At 35.4% G+C, this 20,250-nt stretch overlaps 2 protein-coding genes across 5 annotated transcripts; both read right to left on the bottom strand.

Annotated features, from left to right (window-relative positions):
- Positions 1–5,243, bottom strand: LOC113693954 (uncharacterized). Of its 3 annotated transcripts, none has more exons than XR_003449208.2 (4): positions 4,482–5,192; positions 856–992; positions 364–510; positions 1–296 (listed from the first exon to the last, which is right to left on the bottom strand). XR_003449208.2 is itself a non-coding variant. In XM_027212760.2 (3 exons), the coding sequence occupies exons 1-2, from the start codon at positions 5,038–5,040 to the stop codon at positions 886–888; spliced, it is 666 nt and encodes a 221-aa protein (XP_027068561.1). In that variant the 5' UTR covers positions 5,041–5,243; the 3' UTR covers positions 1–296; positions 856–885. The 3 variants fall into 3 exon arrangements, 1 of the variants encoding a protein (XP_027068561.1); XR_003449209.2 differs by having other exon boundaries at positions 364–500; XM_027212760.2 differs by lacking the exon at positions 364–510 and having other exon boundaries at positions 4,482–5,243.
- An 8,210-nt stretch (positions 5,244–13,453) lies between these two features.
- On the bottom strand, positions 13,454–17,742 carry LOC140008128 (uncharacterized). Of its 2 annotated transcripts, XM_072051706.1 has the most exons (5): positions 17,453–17,742; positions 17,268–17,338; positions 14,271–14,365; positions 14,076–14,164; positions 13,454–13,955 (listed from the first exon to the last, which is right to left on the bottom strand). In XM_072051706.1, the coding sequence occupies exons 3-5, from the start codon at positions 14,314–14,316 to the stop codon at positions 13,638–13,640; spliced, it is 453 nt and encodes a 150-aa protein (XP_071907807.1). In that variant the 5' UTR covers positions 14,317–14,365; positions 17,268–17,338; positions 17,453–17,742; the 3' UTR covers positions 13,454–13,637. The 2 variants fall into 2 exon arrangements, with proteins under 2 accessions (XP_071907807.1, XP_071907808.1); XM_072051707.1 differs by having other exon boundaries at positions 17,268–17,742.
- Positions 17,743–20,250: the final 2,508 nt, after the last annotated feature.

Here is a 20,250-nt window from a genome sequence, read left to right as displayed (position 1 = left end):
GAGAAAAACCAAAGTAATAAACATAACATCAGCTCATTCAATGTGCGACACATTACATCATCAAAGTTGATCTTAAACAAAACAGAGTAGGATCATAAATATTTTCTCTACATAAATATTTTCTCTACATAGAAGGATAAGCAAGAAGTTGAAAGGACCAATATCTGATGAGCTTCATCATCCCGGAAGTACCATTGATTCATCTTTACAACCATCCAAATTCGCATGCTTGCCTTTCCTCAATAAAGCTGATTTTCTTGCCATTCCAAGTTTAGCATATGTACAATGGTGAAGACCTGCAAATCCCAGTGAAATACAATGAAACATGACTAAATACATTTCTAAAGCACCTTGTAAACTTACCGTGTTACAGCAGCTAGCCCATCTTTCCTAACCTTTCCCCTTTTAACAGGAAAAAAAACAACTCCAAAGTGCGAGCTTCTTCTAGTATCTAAATTCCCCAGAAATGCAACGCCAAAGGTGACTTGTAAGCGAAACACCTGCATGCATCTATCTACATGCATTCAGGACATATAGACCAAACTGAGATGGGTCGCTTAAGTATTTTTATGGTTGAGACAGAGGCAGGGGCTGTGAATTCTAGACCAACAATGTTTAAGCATAAGGTATCTAATGGAAGGCATAATAAACAACTTGATGACACTAGAGAAAGTTAATTCCTCTTTCTAGTACGACAACAAAGAGAAAATATCAACTTGATATCATAATACAAGAATGCAGCTTCCAATGCCAAAAGACACAGCCATACAGCTAAACAATACATTCACCTCTTGGGCGAACAAGCTTCTGGGAACCAAACAAGCTTTACCCATTGACAGTGAAAATTTGGCTTACCTTACAAACCTCTTGAGGTAGGACATGTCATTACCCTTCCTCGTCCTCATCTGTAGAACCACCCTTTGAGTTGTCCAGAACCTTCACCTCTGCTTCCATCTCCACTTCCATTGGCACCGGATATGTTGGTGCACTCCCTGCAAGCCAAAACGTGCTGTCACGTAAATAACAGTATAGTAATAAAATATGGCTCGACTTATAGAATAACAATCATATTATTACTAAAAACAATGACAGCGTACAACAACGGTAACTGTACTAATAACAACTAGAAGGAAGCCTCATAGTTGTAACTACAAAACTTTCAAAGAAATCTCACTATAGTGCCCTACACTGCACCTAAGTTGTAGTATTGAAGTAATTCCCATTTCTCAGCAATATTGTACTCGGATTGCTTAAAGGTCAAATATTTTCTCAGCAGCTAAAGAAAATTTTTGGTATGATTGTCCACCACGAGCTAAATCACAAACAACAAAACCCAAAAGAAATTGTTAATGCATACATACTAAATGCCGCTCTGTATGCTTTATAATAATACCCCCAGGCCACTATCTGCCAGATTTATAATGCAAATACAGGAAATTGAAGTTTCAGTTACATTACCATTGGTCTTGTTAAATTTTTTACTTAATTTCATGTGTTTACTTATATATGTAGAAAATTTATTTCCAGTATCAGAGAATTCCTGCAAGACGCTTCATACACGTAGAAAACTCAAATGACTAAAATTACATGTTGTCACTGGGCGCACAAAACAATAAGGTGAAAAAAGACGTTATCATACTCTAAATTTTTTCAACATGATACACAGTTTTTGTCACAGAGAAATAGAATTCAGTGCTAGAATAGTAACTCTACATTCTGAAGCCCTCTTGAAAGTGTGTCCCACAGTATTTCCTTAACGAGATTGCCAAAGATTCCTAGATGATCCTTCTCGCCCTTTCTTCAAATTTCATTCAACTTTCAATGTCACCAGCCCTAGGCCTTAAACTCAAGGTCTAAGTCATACCAGAACCCATATGCTGGTCCTCCATGGTACGAACTATGTGCTTATTCGTCATGTAACAGTTGCATATCATTTAAATCATATAGATAAGAAAATGTTTTCAGATGTACAACTATGGCACTGACTTAGCAATTCAATGAATCATATCCTGAAGCACCAACGGATGCTTCTCAACATACAGAATAAACAGCCCATGGAGCTGGAGAAAAATATTTTCTCTGCAAGTGAATGAAGTTATCAAAATTTAAGCAATGCTATCTCTAAATATGGCATTTGCATCGCAATTAAGTTAGTTTTACATGGAAAGCAAAAAATTTGACCATGTTATGTATACATTGTCCTGGTAAGACCAGTAAATGAAGTTGAAAGGCTGCTGAATATGAATTTACTAAATGATGAAAGCCATGTGAGCACAGTTTGATAACAACTGTGATAAGAAGATTGACATAATAATGCCTGATATGAAGTGTTGAAAGAGGGATATAGGAAAGATGGATAAAAGTACCAAAAAATATTGTTCTAGGAAAGAAATTAATTTCAGCAAGAAGCATAGAATTTGAATAAGAAGACACAGAAAACAAAGTTATTTAATAACCTTTGCATTCCTCATACTATTTTATTCTTCTACTCTTAATTTTTGTCAGCCATTAGCAGAACAAAAGATATCCATGTTCATGCACATAGGCATAAGTAATTCGAGAGACATTATTCTAGAAAGACTTCTAGAATTTAAGTCAAAATATGAGGTATAGTTTCAGCGTAAAAGACTAGTATATTTTCATGTAATACGCAGTCTGAAAGACACTAATATATCTTCTAAAGAATTCCCATAGCTTGAAAAAGGTCCATTGCCAAAGTTAATTTCATCATCTATGTGATTGGTGAAGTTAAAAGACCGGCACAAAACCTAGCTGATGGCATATGAACCAAAGACAATGCTTAAAGCATTCAAATGATTTTGAACTTTTGAGCTACTTGGAAGAAATTTTGGTATCTTAAGCATGATATACTGAAAACTTGAAGCAGGGGATGGGGATATCATATTTAGAGGAGCAGATTACAACGCTGTCTGAAATATCAAATGCACATTCAGAGATAAATTAATAGCCATGCTATGTTACATAGAAACAAGGCCCTTTTTTCAAGAGAGGGAGGTCAATGGAGGGAAGGAACCAGGGAGCACAGGGACAACTAGTCCTATTAAATTATGTGAAGTACGAACCACTAAGGGAAATAATAGGAAATAAGGCAAAATTTGTGTAATATGGAGTTTTGGAGTGTTTGGGAGGAAGGAAGCACTGTGCAAGCTGATGGATCTTTACCAAAGTTAGAAAAGATCCATCCACACTATCGAACATGTTGAATCTGACATATCAAAACTGAGACTTGTAACTATTCACTTCAAACTGGTCTCCCATGAAATAGAAGCTCAATTCAGACACCACAAAAATAACAACCAAACAATGCAGAGCAAAAAGGTCACAAGCATCACTCCAACTATATGCATTTATATCAAAAGGAAAACTGTATGTTTGAAAATTTATAGTGCCAAAGCAGTTTGCTCCATTTGTCACCACAATGGAATTAAAAATTGATAATTTAGCTATCAGAAAATATTGCACAATCACAAAAGAAGATGAAGAAGAAAAACAGCTTAAAGGAAATATTAAAATTAGAAGTCACTGATGTTAGCTCATTAAAAATTTGCATTGATAGAGGAGCCAGGCCAACAGGATCCAGCTTTTTGCAGAAATTTTCCAAAGAGCACAGCAAATAGACGACGACGGTTGAGTTTTAAACACAAATATTCCACCGAGCAAAAAGACTATAGATAGAAAGACCTGCTACATCTTGTGATTAGATCTCACTTTTAGATAAATAGAATGCATAACAATGCTGGAGCAGCCTTCTTAGATCACCTCATTTATGCTTCTTCAGAACTCATATACTTAACCCAGTCATACAGTGTATACCTGATACGTAGTTTTAAAGCTCAGCTACTTCCTTAACAACTCTAAAGGAAGTATTTCACCTATTGGTTCCTGTATACACGTCATGATACTCCAAATGTACTTTTACACCCTCATTTTCTGCTGGCTGATGTTAGACCCCACTAAACTACCACAAATTGTGCTATAACCCCAAATATCGATCTCCACTATGCTCTAGTAACAACTTTAAAACCACAATTCAGAAGTTGTCCTCTGCATACTCATGATACTTCTATGCGGCTTAAACAATAATAGGCAATGCATCATATCCAGCCAACAATTATTTTGTTCTCCATTTCACTAAGATGAATAACAACGAACTGTTAGCATGACTTAAAACATAAAAACCAAGAAATTAAACCTAGTTTTGCTCAAAATTCTATCATCACCCCTTCTTATCTATTTCTTTACTATCATAAAAGCTAAAGCAATCTATTTGACATCTAAAAATGAGATTCCTATCTAGCCCATCAAAGGACAAGAGCATTTGTTCCTCGTTTTCCCCTCAACCACTGGATACAAGCAGAGAAGTGCTCTCAGCATATTAAACCTTATCAAATTCAATTATAAATTCTAGTAAGGACATACTGAATTAATCACTTAATTACTGCCATTTTTTTTCTTTTTACCTTCAATGAAATAAGAAGTGGAGGGCCAACCGCGAGAGGACGGGAAAGCCGGCGTTTCATCGTCAGTCACGAACTCAAAAGTAGTCGAAGTAGATTTCCCCTGGCTCAGACTGGGACCAAGATGACCCTCACTGTGGAGCCGCGCAGCAGTGGATAGCTTCCCAATGACCTCCACCACACCGCCGTAGGGATGGTTCCGGAGATTCGAAGGTGGCACCCAGTAAGAAGACCCAGGTCGAAACGGAAGCCAATCGGGAGCGGACCGGCGCACGATTATGTTCTGAATGACCTCCTCCAGCTTCCTGATCCCGCCGCTGATGGTCTCCACATCAGCCGACGACGGCGGCGATGACGCGGAGGACGAGGAGGAGGAAGAGGAGGAGGAAGAAGATGAAGCTGAAGAGGAAGAAGAATCCAACTCGATTTCTATGAGTTGGGCGGTGACCCGGGGTTTGCCGGAACGGTGCCGTTGAGAAAGGATTCGAGGGGAGAGGGGAAGGGTAGATGATGATTTGGGGTGGTAGATTAGGGTTTGAGAAATGAGACGCGTCATCGCCATTTCGGAGGTGGTGGTGGTAGGAATTTGAGGAGAGAATTGGGGAAAAAGGGGAGAAGTTATATGGATTGGGGTGGATAGAGTAGACAACAACAGGAGAATTGTTGGCGGTTGCTAGTGACCGTGTGACGGAGCCAGGAGACTGGCGACACTATATATACATATTAGCAGGAAAAGCACACCTTATGACGTGAACGTTAAGAAAATCAGTGGGAACGGCACACCTTATGTGCGTATAAATCCAAAAAGAAAATTTTCTAAATGAAAAAATTATTAAATTTTTTAGTAGTAATTTAAGGCTTTGTTTTAGAAATATGGATGGAAGAATTGTGTTTTTTTTTTTTTTGTTTTTTTGGATAAGTAGTTGTTGGTGGCTATTGTCTTATTGGAAGTTTTCTTAGGCTAGAAAAATGGGATGCATGTGTGTGTTTGTGTAGGCTGTCAATCGGGTCTAATGAGTCGGACTTTCGTAAGTTTAAACTCAATTCATTTTATTTGGAATATTTTCGAGTTTTGAGTTATGAGTTTCGGTTCATAAATGTGAAATTCATACTCAACTCACATAATATTCGGGTTGTGAGTCTTAATCGGGTTTAGCCCAAACTCACTTATTACTCCTTAATTTTCTTAATACAATTACTATAACTATTAGGTTGTAAAACTAATTTAACATTTACATGACTATAATATTAAAACTAAATATGAACAAATAATAGTTCTTAAAAGTATATAAACCAAAAAATTTTCAACAATATTTATATTTAATTAGTTCAAAATGCATGAAAAATAGTAATAAAACATGTGATCATAAGCCAGTACATCTTTAAAAGTTGAAACTTTTTTATAATCTTGTGATTTGAATCTAAACATGCTTGATGATTTGTGTTTGTAGACCAAAAAAAATCAACCAATATTATGCCAATACAAAAATTTATTCAACCAATACGAAAAGTTAGAGATTCAGTTATGCATTACTAATATTGGCTCTCAAGAAAGCTCATGAAAAAGTCTTTAGATATATTTTTGTATTTTGTAATTTATATAAACATTCTCTCTCTTTTTTATACATTATATAGATATAAAAATATTAACTATATATATATATATATAATTTTGTTTGTGTTTCGGATTCGATATGGCTTCTGGTTCGAATTTAAATAAAAAATTAATTTTATTGTGAGATCTATAAACACGTCTTGATGAGCTATTGTATTTTAATGTGATCAAACCACTAACTTAAACATCTAAGGCTAATTTCATTTGTGTTCCATTAATCTTACATTTGAAACATTGTATATTATAGTTGAAGCATTATAGTATATTATAGTCCTTTCCCGCTGACTGGTTGGGGGATTGATTCCCTCAGCCAGTAGTTGGAGTGGGAGGGAATGGGGAGGTTATGGGGTGGGGGTTAAAAATAAATAAAAAAATAAAAATGTATATTATAAATTTATGCAATTTTTTAAAAACGTTTAAGCACTACGGAGTCAACTCAAAAAATTGACGCAATATGCTGCTAAGTGCTAGTACATTATGGGTCTAAGTATTTAGGTTGACTGGAAATTATAAAAGATTGGGTTGGGTTAAGTTAAACTTAATCAAGTTTATATAGTTAGCTTAGAAATGGTTGGGTTGAGTGGTAAGATGAGAGGAATCGTAAGTAGGAAATTTTGAACGCAAAACCTCCTACTTATTTAAAAAAATGTTTAAGTAGTTAGATTGGCCAAAAACTATCAACTAAAAATTGGAGTAGAGTTCAATTGAAAACATATTTGGGTTGAAATACTTTTGTCGACAAGCAATTTTAAGGTTAATTTTATGTTATTTGATAGATAAGGTTTCTGATAAAAAAAATACGTGAGTTTTGATTCATGAAAGTAAAGCTCTGTGCATAGAGTATGCTCATATAAACAACTTTCTACAAAACTAGTAACAAAAGTTAAATCGAAAAAGCAAAATTTCAACTTGGTTTGTCTAGAGAAAATAAACTATAAAGTGCTTGAAATTGATTTGAGGTTTTTGATTATCTATGTGTTTCCTTTGGTAGATGGCATCCACTCTTAGGGTTGTAAACGAACCAAACCATTCGAGTCGAGCTCGAGTGTGTGTGTATATATATATATATATATAAATATATATTATTTTTTATTTTAATAGTAAAATTATATATCTATCCCTAATTTTTAATTATTTATTAAGAGAAAATTAAGAAAAAAATATTGGAGGTGTTTGGATAGGTGATATTTGGAATAATATTTCAAATAATATTGGCCTTTTCCTCAAATAATGAGACATAGCTGAAATAATGTTTGGGCCATGAAATCATCCTATTCAAAGAAGTCAATGGTGCTACTTGCTGATGTGGCGTAATGACTATGACGATGGAAAGTAAACCCAGCTGCCACGTAAATGTAAGGTTAAAACTTTGCTGGCTATTCTCTTTTGGACAACCACGGGTGCTTGGCAACTTTGAAGAGCATGTTGAAGCTTGAGATTCCTAACACATACGTTCGGGGCCCACTAGTCCTTCAGGGAGAACTAAGAAGTAACGTGGGAATGTAAAGTCATAAAATCTACCCCTTTTCAAATTTGCTACTTAGGGTGGCTATCTCTTATTAGCCAGGACTTCTGGAATGTACATGCAAATTTTTGCCAATTTAAGTTATGCAAAATTCATCGGAAAGCCACGAAGGACCGCAATTTATTACAAACAAGAGCTTCTTCTATTGTACGAAGACTTGCATAGTACTTGTACTATGCACCACTATTTGATTACATAGAGTTAAAAACAAAACGCATTCAATAGTTTATAGCTACTGTAACCCTCACTATTGAATATTTCTCCACCCTTGGCCCTCACATCGTCTAATACCTCTGTGGGTATTAGATTTTTTTATTCTCATTCACCTACTGTCTCCGCCTTCGTGACGCGGCATGCATTTAATTAGCCATTTCTTCTCTCATTCCCTTCCATTCTTCTATTTCTTGTGGGGACGTCAACGGTTGAATTTGTGGATATGGAGGAGCTCCACATTCGCCTTCGATTAGCATGTCCTCTTGCTCGTACATCATGAAGTGATCATCCGAAGGCTGATTTTCCCTAAGAAAATTGTGTAGTGCACAACATGCAATAACGACATCGATTTGCGTTTGCATATATGAATACGGAACCGGACCCCTTAAATAGACAAACCGTTGCTTCAGGACACCGAAGGATTGTTCAATTACATTACGAAATTGAGAGTGACGAGTATTAAACAGCTCTTTCGGCCCTTGTCCTCGACCACGTCCTTGTCCAACTCTTACGTTACGTCCTCCCTTGAATGGTGCTAAAAAACCGGGCACCATCTTATAAGCCGCGTCGACGAGGTAGGACTTGCCTACATGCAAATTAAGAAGTTTAGGACATCAGGGAACCTTCAATAGTTACCCTTCCTAAAAAATTTCTGTGAGGCATATTATTAAAAATCAAATTTTTTATAACCTTGGGGGGGAAATGGAAAATCGGTGTGCATTCTCATTGCATGTTCTAGGACCCGTGCATCGTGTGCGCTGCCTTCCCATCCGGCATAGACATATATGAACCGCATGTGTGCCGTCCAAAGCACCTACACAGTCCTGCATTTATTAAAAAAAAGGATCATAAATTTTAGATACAAAAAATGGTTTATAAAAGGCCATAATACCCCAATAAGTTAGCTGTCCAGACTATTTCAAATATGCATTGAATCATTGTAGCTTCTGATGTGGGGTTGCACCAAGATGAACAAATGGAGTTTTTTGCTTTTGAGTCCTCGTTTTACCTCAATAAATGGGTGGTGAAGAAATGCGGGTGTGAATGATGAATTTATTTGTGGAGTTTGGCTATTTCCAAAAATTTCATTTTCCAGAAAATTTTCTTTTGACTATTTCCAAAAATAAAGAATTAAAAGTTATATCACACGGAAAAAATTCGAATACTTTGAACCAGGGATAATACTTGGTGCTATATCTTATTTTTGTATGTACTTCGTCACTTTGTTTTGGTTTAATAATCCTTTGTGCAAATCGACATAACCCCAACAGCACTTCCGCTACATTTATATGGATGGTTTCTGTTGAATGTTGAAATCTTTCAGCTACTGCACAAGTTCGCGTGCTATGACTTAGCATAACTAAAGTCATGGCTAGCGATTCCTTGATCGAGACATGCTTGTGTGGATTTTGAGGTACGTAGTTATTGTCTACTAGAACATCACAAAGCCGCATAAAATTGTCTATTGTGATTCGACAATTCTCCAAAATGCGTAGTGGGTGACCTGTTATTAGCTCTTGAACCCACTTCCAACCAGGCATGTCAGAATTGCGGCAAGGTATTTTTAGTAGAGACCCATCGTAATGTTCCGCTTCCGGTGAAAAAAGTATCATAGCTGCAGCATTGAGAATAACCTTTTCGTCTTCTTCATAGCGTGAGCCAGAAGAGGAGGAAGCGAAATACGGATTGAAGTTTGCCATGCATGAAAAGTAGCTAAAATCCTGTAATCATATAATAAAGTGTTATTACTTAATTAAAATGTAGAGTGAAATCAGTTGCAATTGTCAGGACTGTGGAAATAGAGCATATGAATGCAAGAAAAAATCGAAGGCCGGACAATGGTGTGAGGAAGAGCGTTAAGCCACGACAGGGCTTTATGTTAGCTGTAGTGGGTGTAGTCCGTTGTTTGCTGGGGAAGGGAAAAACTGATAAACCCACTCCTTATGTGGTTTCAGTAACGGTGGGCGTGAATGGGTCCGCACTTCTTTTGAAAAACTAAGAAACTTGGATGGCCTTGTAAAGTTTTGCAGGAGATGTTGTGAACTAAAGGTGGTGTGAATCAGCATTGATGTTAGGGTATATATATAGGGTTGAGTTAGTAGGTTGGAAGCTTTAGTCGGAGGCCTGCATAGAAATTTGTCGTCCCCTGTGAAGCTGTACTAGTTTCCCATGTCTAACAGAGAAAGAGATGCCTAATCTATTCATAGTACTTGTGCCTTCCTTGGAATCCCCTGTATATTTGCTCTAATTATTGCAGGCATGGTAGTGGGCCTGCTCACTTTCGGTGATTTGAGACAAAGGTTATCGACTATACATGCATGAGGTAAAATCATCCTACTGTTGAATTGCCTAGATGTGTCCGCACCTCTCATCCCACTTTGTTGACAAACACAGGACTATATGTATGTAGTAGGACCCAAGAAATCTGCAGAGCATATTTTGGATTATGTGTTTATGAGGAGATGTTAAGATAGCACGCATGACTTTTCTTCCTGTTGAATCCTCCAGTGATGCTGCATGAAGCAACCTCTTCTTCGTTGATTTCTTTAATGATTCCAACAGCAATTTATTGCAGAACTGTGTTCTAGTTTGCCGTCCAGATACATTCATGCACGAAAAGCTAATGTCCAAGATGATTGATAAGGCCTTTTGAAAATAAGGAACAGTTACTTGTTTTGCTTCTTTGGACTCAGCGTGAAACTAATGGAATGTTTTTTATTCGATTTTCACAAACCCGCGATTGGAAAATAGATGCAGAGTATTAAATTGTTATTAAAAAGTTACTTTCAGCAATTAAATGAAAGGCTAATTTTAGTTTTTATGTCAAACATTTATGACAAAAATTAATGAAAGTAATTTGCAATTCCCGTAATCAAAAGATTTCAGTTAATTTGGTAGTTAATGCTTAAGTGAGGAAGCCTAATATTTATAAATTAATTTAATTTCAACTGATCTATACTGATAATTAATTTCGGAAATTGTTTATTTTTTTGGCACAATTTTTTATAAAGGTTGCAAAATATATAATTTATAGTAATTTAAATTGCCCGGGATTTAATTTCCCGGGATTTATTTGCTGGCAATTTATAGTGTGAAATTTGCCTATTCAAGTTTTGGTAGAAGGCATTTGGCGTTAATTTGCAAACTGGAAATTTCCCGGGATTTTTACTACAAACTATTTTTTGTTTTTTAGCAAAACATGTCACTTAATTTGCTTTAAATCATTTATTTGATAATGGAAGTTGGGTTCATTACTAGCTACTCAAGTACTAGAAAATAATTACAACTAAGACATTGCAGTCGTACAATTCACATGCGGTGGTACACTAAACCAATTCAAATAATTAAGTAACTCTTAAAATAAAAAGAAACTCCTGTATATAAATGTAAATAACAACTGAAAGCACACTACTTTATTTTTTTTACACTGTATCAAATGCCATGTAAAACATACAACTTTCAATACAGAAACTTTGCAATTGTTATTTTTAGGGTCTGTCAAGATTCATAAATTGCACTCGTAGTAGTCACTGATAATGGCATAGAACTCCAATTTCTAAGGATAAGGGGGGTTCGCATTTCACAGAATGGAATTGCACATGACAGAACTAAAAGAAATAGCTGGTAATTAAACATTGGGAAATGCAAATGGTTAAATGGAAAAATTTGTAATAGCATAAAAGGGAACAGACAGAAAGACGGTAGCCAAATGAGTTGCTCGGTCACTAGCATGTACTGAGCATATGAATTGCCTACTTTCGAACTACACCATGGAATAAGTAAATGCAGCTGGGTCGTGAGAACTACAAATACATGCAAATAATAAGAATGGTACCTCCAAACAGGGGAAAATTTAGAGGGGCTCAAGTAGCAAGTTATAAACTAGCTATGCAGGAAGTTAACATGGGCAGTTTCCAACTAATTGCAGAGTAAGCTAATGTCCAACATATAGCCATATGCACGTTGAATCCAACTAAGACATTTATATAAAATAGCTCACTCAATAAATAACTGAACCTGTTATTAGCTGCTAACAATAGTTAAGAAAAGGTGGCATCTTGCTTAAACACTATTGAAACTTTATGTATACTTAGTGTACATAACCAGCTCTGCAATTTAAGTCTCGAAATGACACAAATGACCACACAAGGAATCTGGTGGTCAAAGCTTCATAAAATTCCACCACTTGTCACTGCAACATATAATGAAGATGCAAATGGAAACCAACTGTCCGAAATTAGCAATAATAGAGGAATAGCAAAAACACATCAGAGTAACTCCCAGGCGATTGAGGTCCCCTACTTCCCGAGGATCTTCGGCACGATGAACAACTCAATCCATGTCATCTGCGCACTCTCACTAAAGCTAATAAATAAAGCCCGGAACTCCAGTTCCAACAATTCTTTCAAGACATACATGCGCACAGTATCGTCCAACGACAGCCCCTCAACTGCTTTCTTGGCAACCTCAATTGAATATTTCTCCTTCGATTCTCTTTCGGAACATGCAATCGAAGAAAATCTATTGAAGTTGCTCAGTGCCTCTTGGTAGTTCTCCGAACCCGACCTTCGGGACTTGGTTCCTTTTGAGCTTTCATTCTCTGAACTTTGTGGAGCACTACCCAACGGTCGTTTGCCGGGATTACACATAATTGGGCTGCCAGTATCGTCCGATGTGCTCTTAGAATCTGCTGGGTTGATGACAGAACTGGAGGCAACTCATTTGCCTTTGAGGGTCGAATCACCCCTAGGTCTACGGACACGAGGAGGCACAAATTGTGGTACATATTGGGCCGAAGATTGAGCACGGATGCCTGTGGCATATTTGCCGTCCATCACCTCATCCCATAGGATCATCAAATCAGCACTATTTAGGTGCTGGAAGTCCACATAGCTTTTGTCCAGCTATTAGACAAACAACAAAGAAAAGATAGTTCAGTAAATTACCATAACACTTGCTAACAGAAGCCATTACTCTTGGTAACAGAAGCCATAACACTTGCTAAGAGAAACCATAACAAAGAAAAGACAGTTTATTAAAATGCCATAACTGCTAACAACAGAAGTAAACAGCAGTCCACAATGTTGAAGGAATCTAGCTTATGCCGGTGTTTGCTATATAAATTCCTGGTTACTGAATACAACCATGCACATACTTAGTCTATCACAAGCCATTAAATGTTACTCTTGTTTATGTGCAGTGGCACGGAGGTCACAAAGACAAGTAATAAATAATAAACGTTTCCCATGTAGTAGCAATAAAAATCTGACATTCTTCCATTCTATCACACACCTTTTCTCTTGTAGGTACAGAATTAGAGGTTCTCATTGCATAAAGGGTTAAAGAACTGATAGTGTGAGGTCCCCTACTTATTGCCCAGAAGATCGAAGATGCAAATGGAATATCGCTATTGATATACAACTTCAACTACGTCTAACCAAGTGTCACAACTCGCAACACAAACGTTCTGCCTAAGTGAGGAAGTCCTCATTTTAATGTGAGAAACTGATAACCTACTGGATTGAATAAGTAATAACATATCACTCCAAGGTTAAGACCAATGAATTTCAAACGGCGTAGTATTTCGAAGCAAATACACACTTTCCAAAAAAACCTGTCTTAATGGCACTGAAACCATTAACACAGGACACCAAACTGAATCTGATATGAACAAAATGAAGAACAAACACACACTTCAACTAAACCAAAATGTGTAATACGACAAGGCATATTAGCTCTTTCGAAGCACAAAGGTACAAATTTAATTGCAAATATAGTAGAATCCAGAGGTCGAACAACATGTCTTTTACAAATATCCCCATTGCTCTTTTCCGGCTACAAAGCATCTGTGTTCCTCGTCCCATCCTATCCCCGTCTCTGGCTTGGCAGAATCACTTCGGGGGTATGTGAAAAGTCTCCATTTCTCGACCACACAATAGAACTTGGACTGGGATTGAGTTCCAGTGCAAATAACCCCCAATTCTTGAGTCAAGTAGGCAGCCATTGCGGTGTGATTTGCCAAGGTGGTCTGAGTTGCCTCCCACCTTCCATCTTTCTGCCATTCAACATACGTTCGGATGTACATCTCCTCTTCCCAGTCTTCCCAGTGCTTCTTTTCAGACATCTATGATTGAGGACAAGAATGATGAAACTCAATAGTCACAAGATGCAAAATAAAAAGGAAACAACAAAGTTGCTATCATTTTGATCGTATAAGAGGTCAGGTGAGAATTTATGGGCACACCTCAAAGTAGTTGATTAGGCTTTCTTCAAAGTCTTTTGAGTCACAACAAGACTTTGCGATAACCGAACTAGTCACACTTGATGGGGATTCTGAGGAAATAAGGAACAGAACAAGCATTTAACAAGAGTTAACTACATAAATTCAAAATGGAAGATAAACCGATAAGGATGGTTAAGTCACAAAGCAGTGGCTTACCTGGACTTGAACTTAATTTTATCCTTTTTCCAGTGGGCATTAACATTCTCTTTTTAAATCAGGTCTATTTTCCGGGAAACTTTGTAGTTTCAGCTCTGCAAAAATGTGACATATATAATAATTCGAAGGAGTATAAGCAAGCTGATGACAAGAAACAGGTGAAGATGGTATTCCAAGAATAGAACAAGATTCAAAGGCAGAATGCAAACAAGCAGTAGATCATGACTATTTCTGGGATTCTAGTGTTGAACTACGGTTTATATACAAAAACAAGCTTTAGTCCATTCTATATGGGATATCTGGCTACTGAAAAGTTGATACTTTTAGTCCATAAAATTATCGGGGAAGTGAATGTAGTTATATAAAGTTAAGACGCCCAACTCACTAATTTTAGTACCCATACAAGCACTTGAAGACAAGACAACTGCTTAGAGAAAACTGCAGGAAATCAAAGGGACACAGCCTATCTATATAAAAGAAAACACCTTGGGGTAATGAAAGTACAGGCAAGGAAACTTGATATAGCATTTGTACATTCAAAAACCCAATGAGTTACTCAAAGTTGCTACGCTAGAATGAAGCACGCTCCTCCTTGGATAACAGCCATCAATGGCCATCCTCCAACAACCTGATCTCAACATATCAAACATGAGCTGGTCAAGGATTAAGCAGTTTTAGAAAGTGTGCAACCACGATACCAGTAGGCTCGTTCACAAGGATCAAGACCAAACAATTTCAAATCCAGAGCCAGAATCTCAAAATCTACCCCACTAGACAAAAGTTCTGCCTAAACCAATTCAACATCAAGGTCAGTATAGAGCAGAGCATGTTGTCTCAAGAAATCAAGAAACTGACAAAAAAAGATGCTCCTTCTTGGGGTATAATTCAACTTCAGGACCACAAAACATGTAAAAATAGAAGCACTCCTAAGTGCAGGATGGGTTACGGTTCCATATTGCCAGAAATGCAGGCATCAGTCAATGCGAGTTGTAGAAGGTGCCTGTACTGAGATATGTAAATGTCATTTGAGGGCTACCAAGAGAGAGTATAAACTTTTTTTTTAGCCAATCAAACCACTTTCATGAATCATGCACAAAGAAGGGAAACACAATAGTAGTATTAACACAGGACTATGGGTACAATGACTATTTCCCCGTAATACGGTTAAGACTATCAACAATAATATAGAGAGAGTACTAACTGGAGAGAGAAATGCCTATTCAAATGAATCCTAATAATTCGCGTACTAAAATAGGTAATAGGAATTCAGCCCACAAGCCAAACGAGCATGATGACAATTTTCAGGAAATGATAAAGAAAAAAGTGGGAATGTAGTACTATTTATATACATTAATATTATACATAATATACATAATATGTAATATTGTATACATAAATGTATAAATATTTATACATAATATGTTATGTACATTATATTATAATATATACATTATTAATGTATAATATTATTATGTACATTATCGTGTATAATAATGTATAATAATGTTATGTATAATATATAATATACATAATATGTAATAATGTAATAATGTATATTATGTGTAATATATTATATTATGTATATTATATTATATATATACAATATATGGTATATTACACAAATTGAAAATTATATATAATATATTTATAAATTATATATTGTATAAATATTTATATAATGAAATATACAATAAATATTACAAATTGAAATATTATATAAACACCATATTTATAATATTATAATATTTATAATTAATATTAATGTATATTATATATATTAAATATTAAATATTAAATATTTATTTATTTATTTATACATATTATAAATATTTTATTTTATTTAAAAAATATTTTTTTATATATTTATACAAATATTATATATTATATAAATTATATATAATATAATATAATATATAATATATATTATACATTTATGTAGATGTACATTTAAACGTAATATATATATTAATGCATATTTATAATATACATTTATATTATGTATTATATATAATATAATACATTTATACATTTATATTAATATACATAATATTAATTTTACATTTATACATAATATTAATAGATTTATACATTTATATTAATTATATTAATACATTTATACATAATATTAATATATATTTATAATATATTAATTTATACATTTATATACTTTTCATTTATAATTTATACATTTATAATAATATACACTTATACATTTATAAATATATTTATATTATGTATTATATATAATATAATGCATTTATATATTTTTTATATAAATATATAAATATATTTATTTATAAATGTATTATAAATGCATAAATGTATATAAATATAAAAGTTATAAATTATAAAAATACTCAAAAATATGTTTTAAAAATACCTCTATAAATAATCCAAAAAACATCTACAGTAAAAGTTTTTCATATAGTTTTTGAAAAATAACTCCAAAAACAACTAATCCAAACGAACTTGTATTTTAAAAACGAAATGCTACAATGCTGTTTTTGAAAAACAACCCCAAAAACAGCTAATCCAAACGGAACCCAAATGTTTATACTACAAAGCAAACTTAAAATTATTCACGAGCAAAGCCGAGCAGAGTAGGGAAATGATTTAAATAACTTCTACATAGATAACCATTCTGCTCAAGTCCTATCAAAATAAGCAACGATGTATAAAGAAAGCAAAGGGGGAAAATCCTCCCCTTCTCAGAACCTAAGCTTGGTAAAGAACCAGCGGTTAGAGAAGAGAGTCCAGTGTATGCTTGCTAGTTATTCAATTCACAAAGCTAGAAAGTGTTCTTCCACACAACCACTTACATTAATTTGAAAGTAATGAGTAAAAGAGCAAATCGACAAAACCCTAACACAGAGAGCTCAAATCTCGATCAGATTATAGTTTCGTGTTCACAATTTCTGGTACATATGGACACTTGTCCAGACTTCCAAATAGAACTCAAACAAAAAATTGCAGTCGGTAAGGAGGATGATTGCTTACCAAATTCAATTTCTCACACCCCCTCAAATAACAGCACTTTGTTCAAGCTTTGTGTTCATGCTCGAACGCCGCTGATGACAAGGAAAAAACAATTGAAGATGGTGATGAACCGTGCAACGCACAACCCGGCACCAAAATACTGCTCCAACTATTGAGCAGCAGCTCAATTTATGTAAGAAAAGTACCTTTAGGGAGAGGTACTGTGTCGTGTTGGATAGCTTTCAAAACAGCACTTTCAATGGGTTAGTCTCCTAGTTTCAGCTGGATTGTGAGCGTAGCGAATCGAATCCAAGATCCGAATTTGCAGGCATATCTGCCCGTGGGAAAAGATAAAAGGCGTATCTGATTACGTCTGGATGCGAGAAGACAGTCAGCTACGAAATGGAGAAGAAAAGCTAAGAGAATAAATTTTGTGCAAGTTTGGAAGCAACCAGAGCAGCTTTACCTTTACTTTTCTTCTTCAATAGCACTAACAGTAAAAAATGCACAGTGTTCTCCAAATTCCCGTCTTACACATGCAGATGAGAACGTGTGTGGACCAGCCAGGGGTCCCATGGAATTTCCACGTGGATGCACGCTTCAGCACCAACGTTGACAAGCCGATTGCACGTCAGTAGGGAAAGTTTTGGGATAGAACCTCAATTATTTGTGTTATTTGAAGTGTTATCCAAACACTTTTCTGTAGCACTATTTCAAAAAACCCAAATAATGGCCTATCCAAACAAATTCATTATTTTATTCATTTTTTAAAAAAATAAATAATTATTTTTTTTGAGCTCGAGCTCGTGTTCGAAGTCGACTAGAATTTGAGTCGAGCTCAAGCTTGAACTTTAGATTGGTAGTTTGTCGAGTTCAAGTTTGAGTTCGAGTTTGATAAAATTAACTCAAAGTTCGACTCGATTAGGCTAAAGTTCGATTTGACTCGATTCATTAGGAGCCTTGAACCATTTATTTGGGCTGAGAGACATTGCAATAGAGTTGCTCATAAGCTAGCTCAGTGTGCTACAGTCATTATTGAACGTGAAGTCTGGTGGTGCAAGATAGTGCACTTCGAACCGCATCCATAATGTACAATTCATACTTTTGGAGATTTGGTAATATTTGACGGTAGGTATCAATGAAGATGCCAAGTTGGGCTCAATTAAACTTGTATTTTGTGTGTTTTTCTCGAGTCAAAACTAAGCTTGGTTTTTGGTAAAAGGTTTTAAAACTTGCACTTTTATTCTGCACTATAGATTCTTTATTTTGTTTCTAGTACATGGTTTTAGTACAAAAATACCAGTACATGAATTCCTAATTCTAATGGGACTATTTTTTTGTTTTTCTGGAAATAGAACTTGTTCTATTGCCCCATTTGAAAGCAACCGTCTAGGGTTTTTTTTTTTAATGTAGAAACTCTCGAGTGCAGGCCACTTGAATAGTTGAATTGGAGCTGAATCACAAGACGGAAGGGCATAGAATTCTGTGCTACTCTTAGAACACGATGAGGACAATGAAATTCAAAAAACTTCTATTTTTCTATATCTATATGTTGTAGATACCAATTTTATTTTATTTTGTTTTGTTTTATTACTATTTCTTTTCTTTTCCAAGAAAATCATTTTTTTTACCTTATTGATTATTTGCTTGGTTTTTGTAGGGCAAAGCAAAAAAAAAAAAAAAAAAGAGGGAAAAGAAGAAAAAACAGAAAATGAGAAACTAGAGTATTTTGTAAAAAAAAAAAAAGAAGAAGAAGAAGTCCCACGGCACGTGCTGATCACGCCCGCGCCATTTCTCCATGGTTTCGTACCAGAAGTCATGGATGAATAGTACCAGAATTGCAGCAGCCATTTGATCCCATTTCCACTCTTTTTTTTTTTTTTTTTTGCATTTTTCTTTTTCTCTAAGCCCCCCAATACAAGGCCACCTGGCCTCAATCCGAATAATCAAGAAAAATTTGGAATCAATGCCATCCAAGGGCTTTAAAGTTGCCAAGAAACCCAGCTCTTATCTCCACCATTGCTCCTAGGGTTTGGTGGTGGGAGGGGGGGTTGTTCCATATAAAGGCTTCAAAACGGTAGCTTTAGGGTAAGAAGAAAAGGGGAGGTGCCAGAAAAACAAAAAGGGAAAGAAAAGAAAGTACGGGAGAGAAAAGAAAAAAAAGAGAGAAGCAGAATTTTTCTGCAAAAAGGTTTTTGAGCCAGGGCTGACTTTCTGGCCCTCTTTCGGATCAAAATCCGATCCCGATTTTAGTTCTTTAGGCTATTTTTTCATTTCTATACTATATGCGTTCACTAAAGAACAACTTTTATTAAGAAACTTTCCAGAAAAAACACCTCCAAATCTCTCTAATCTCAGCTTGAAATTACCAGCTCGCCAACACTTGAATGTTTTGCCGTAGAAGTTTGATTCCTCTTCCAGCAATTGGATCCGTTTCTTTCGACTTTCAACATGTTGTTTCGCCTTTTTAAAGCGCCAAAGGTGATGTATTTCATCTTTTCCTTGCTATCTAATCTGTGCCAAAATCATCCGCATTCTCCCTGCACTTTTTTCTTTCTTCTTTTCGCTGCATTTTCTTGCTCATTTTATGGGATAATAGGTCAGATTTTATTGCATAATTTCGTGTTAAATGTACCAAGATTGAATCTTGATGATGGGGTTGTGTGGTCTTGCTACTTTTGTCTGAAACTTTGGATCCGTTAGGGCATTGTTTGTGTTTGATGAAAACCCAGAAAGTTGTAGAAGCTTTCAAACAAGATGCATGGGAATTTTTGAAAATTTTGTTTTGACCCTTGAGCTTTTAAATAATCCTACTGTGGCACAAAATCTGGAAAAATAAATCAATTTTGCCCCTTTTAAGTTTTAATCCTCTTTTTCATATTTTAAATAGGTTTTGGATAGATTATTTTTGGGTTTTAGGGCATAATTAGGCCTTAATAATTTTTAGAAGATTTATAGCTTGGTGGGTAGTAAAAATGAGATAAATTAAGCCTTGGGTTATTGT

Source organism: Coffea arabica, chromosome 6c (genome assembly GCF_036785885.1).
Source record: "Coffea arabica cultivar ET-39 chromosome 6c, Coffea Arabica ET-39 HiFi, whole genome shotgun sequence".
Classification (NCBI taxonomy): Eukaryota; Viridiplantae; Streptophyta; class Magnoliopsida; order Gentianales; family Rubiaceae; genus Coffea; species Coffea arabica.
The sequence above is the reverse complement of the archived record's forward strand: the minus strand, read 5'-3'. Positions and strand labels throughout refer to the sequence as shown.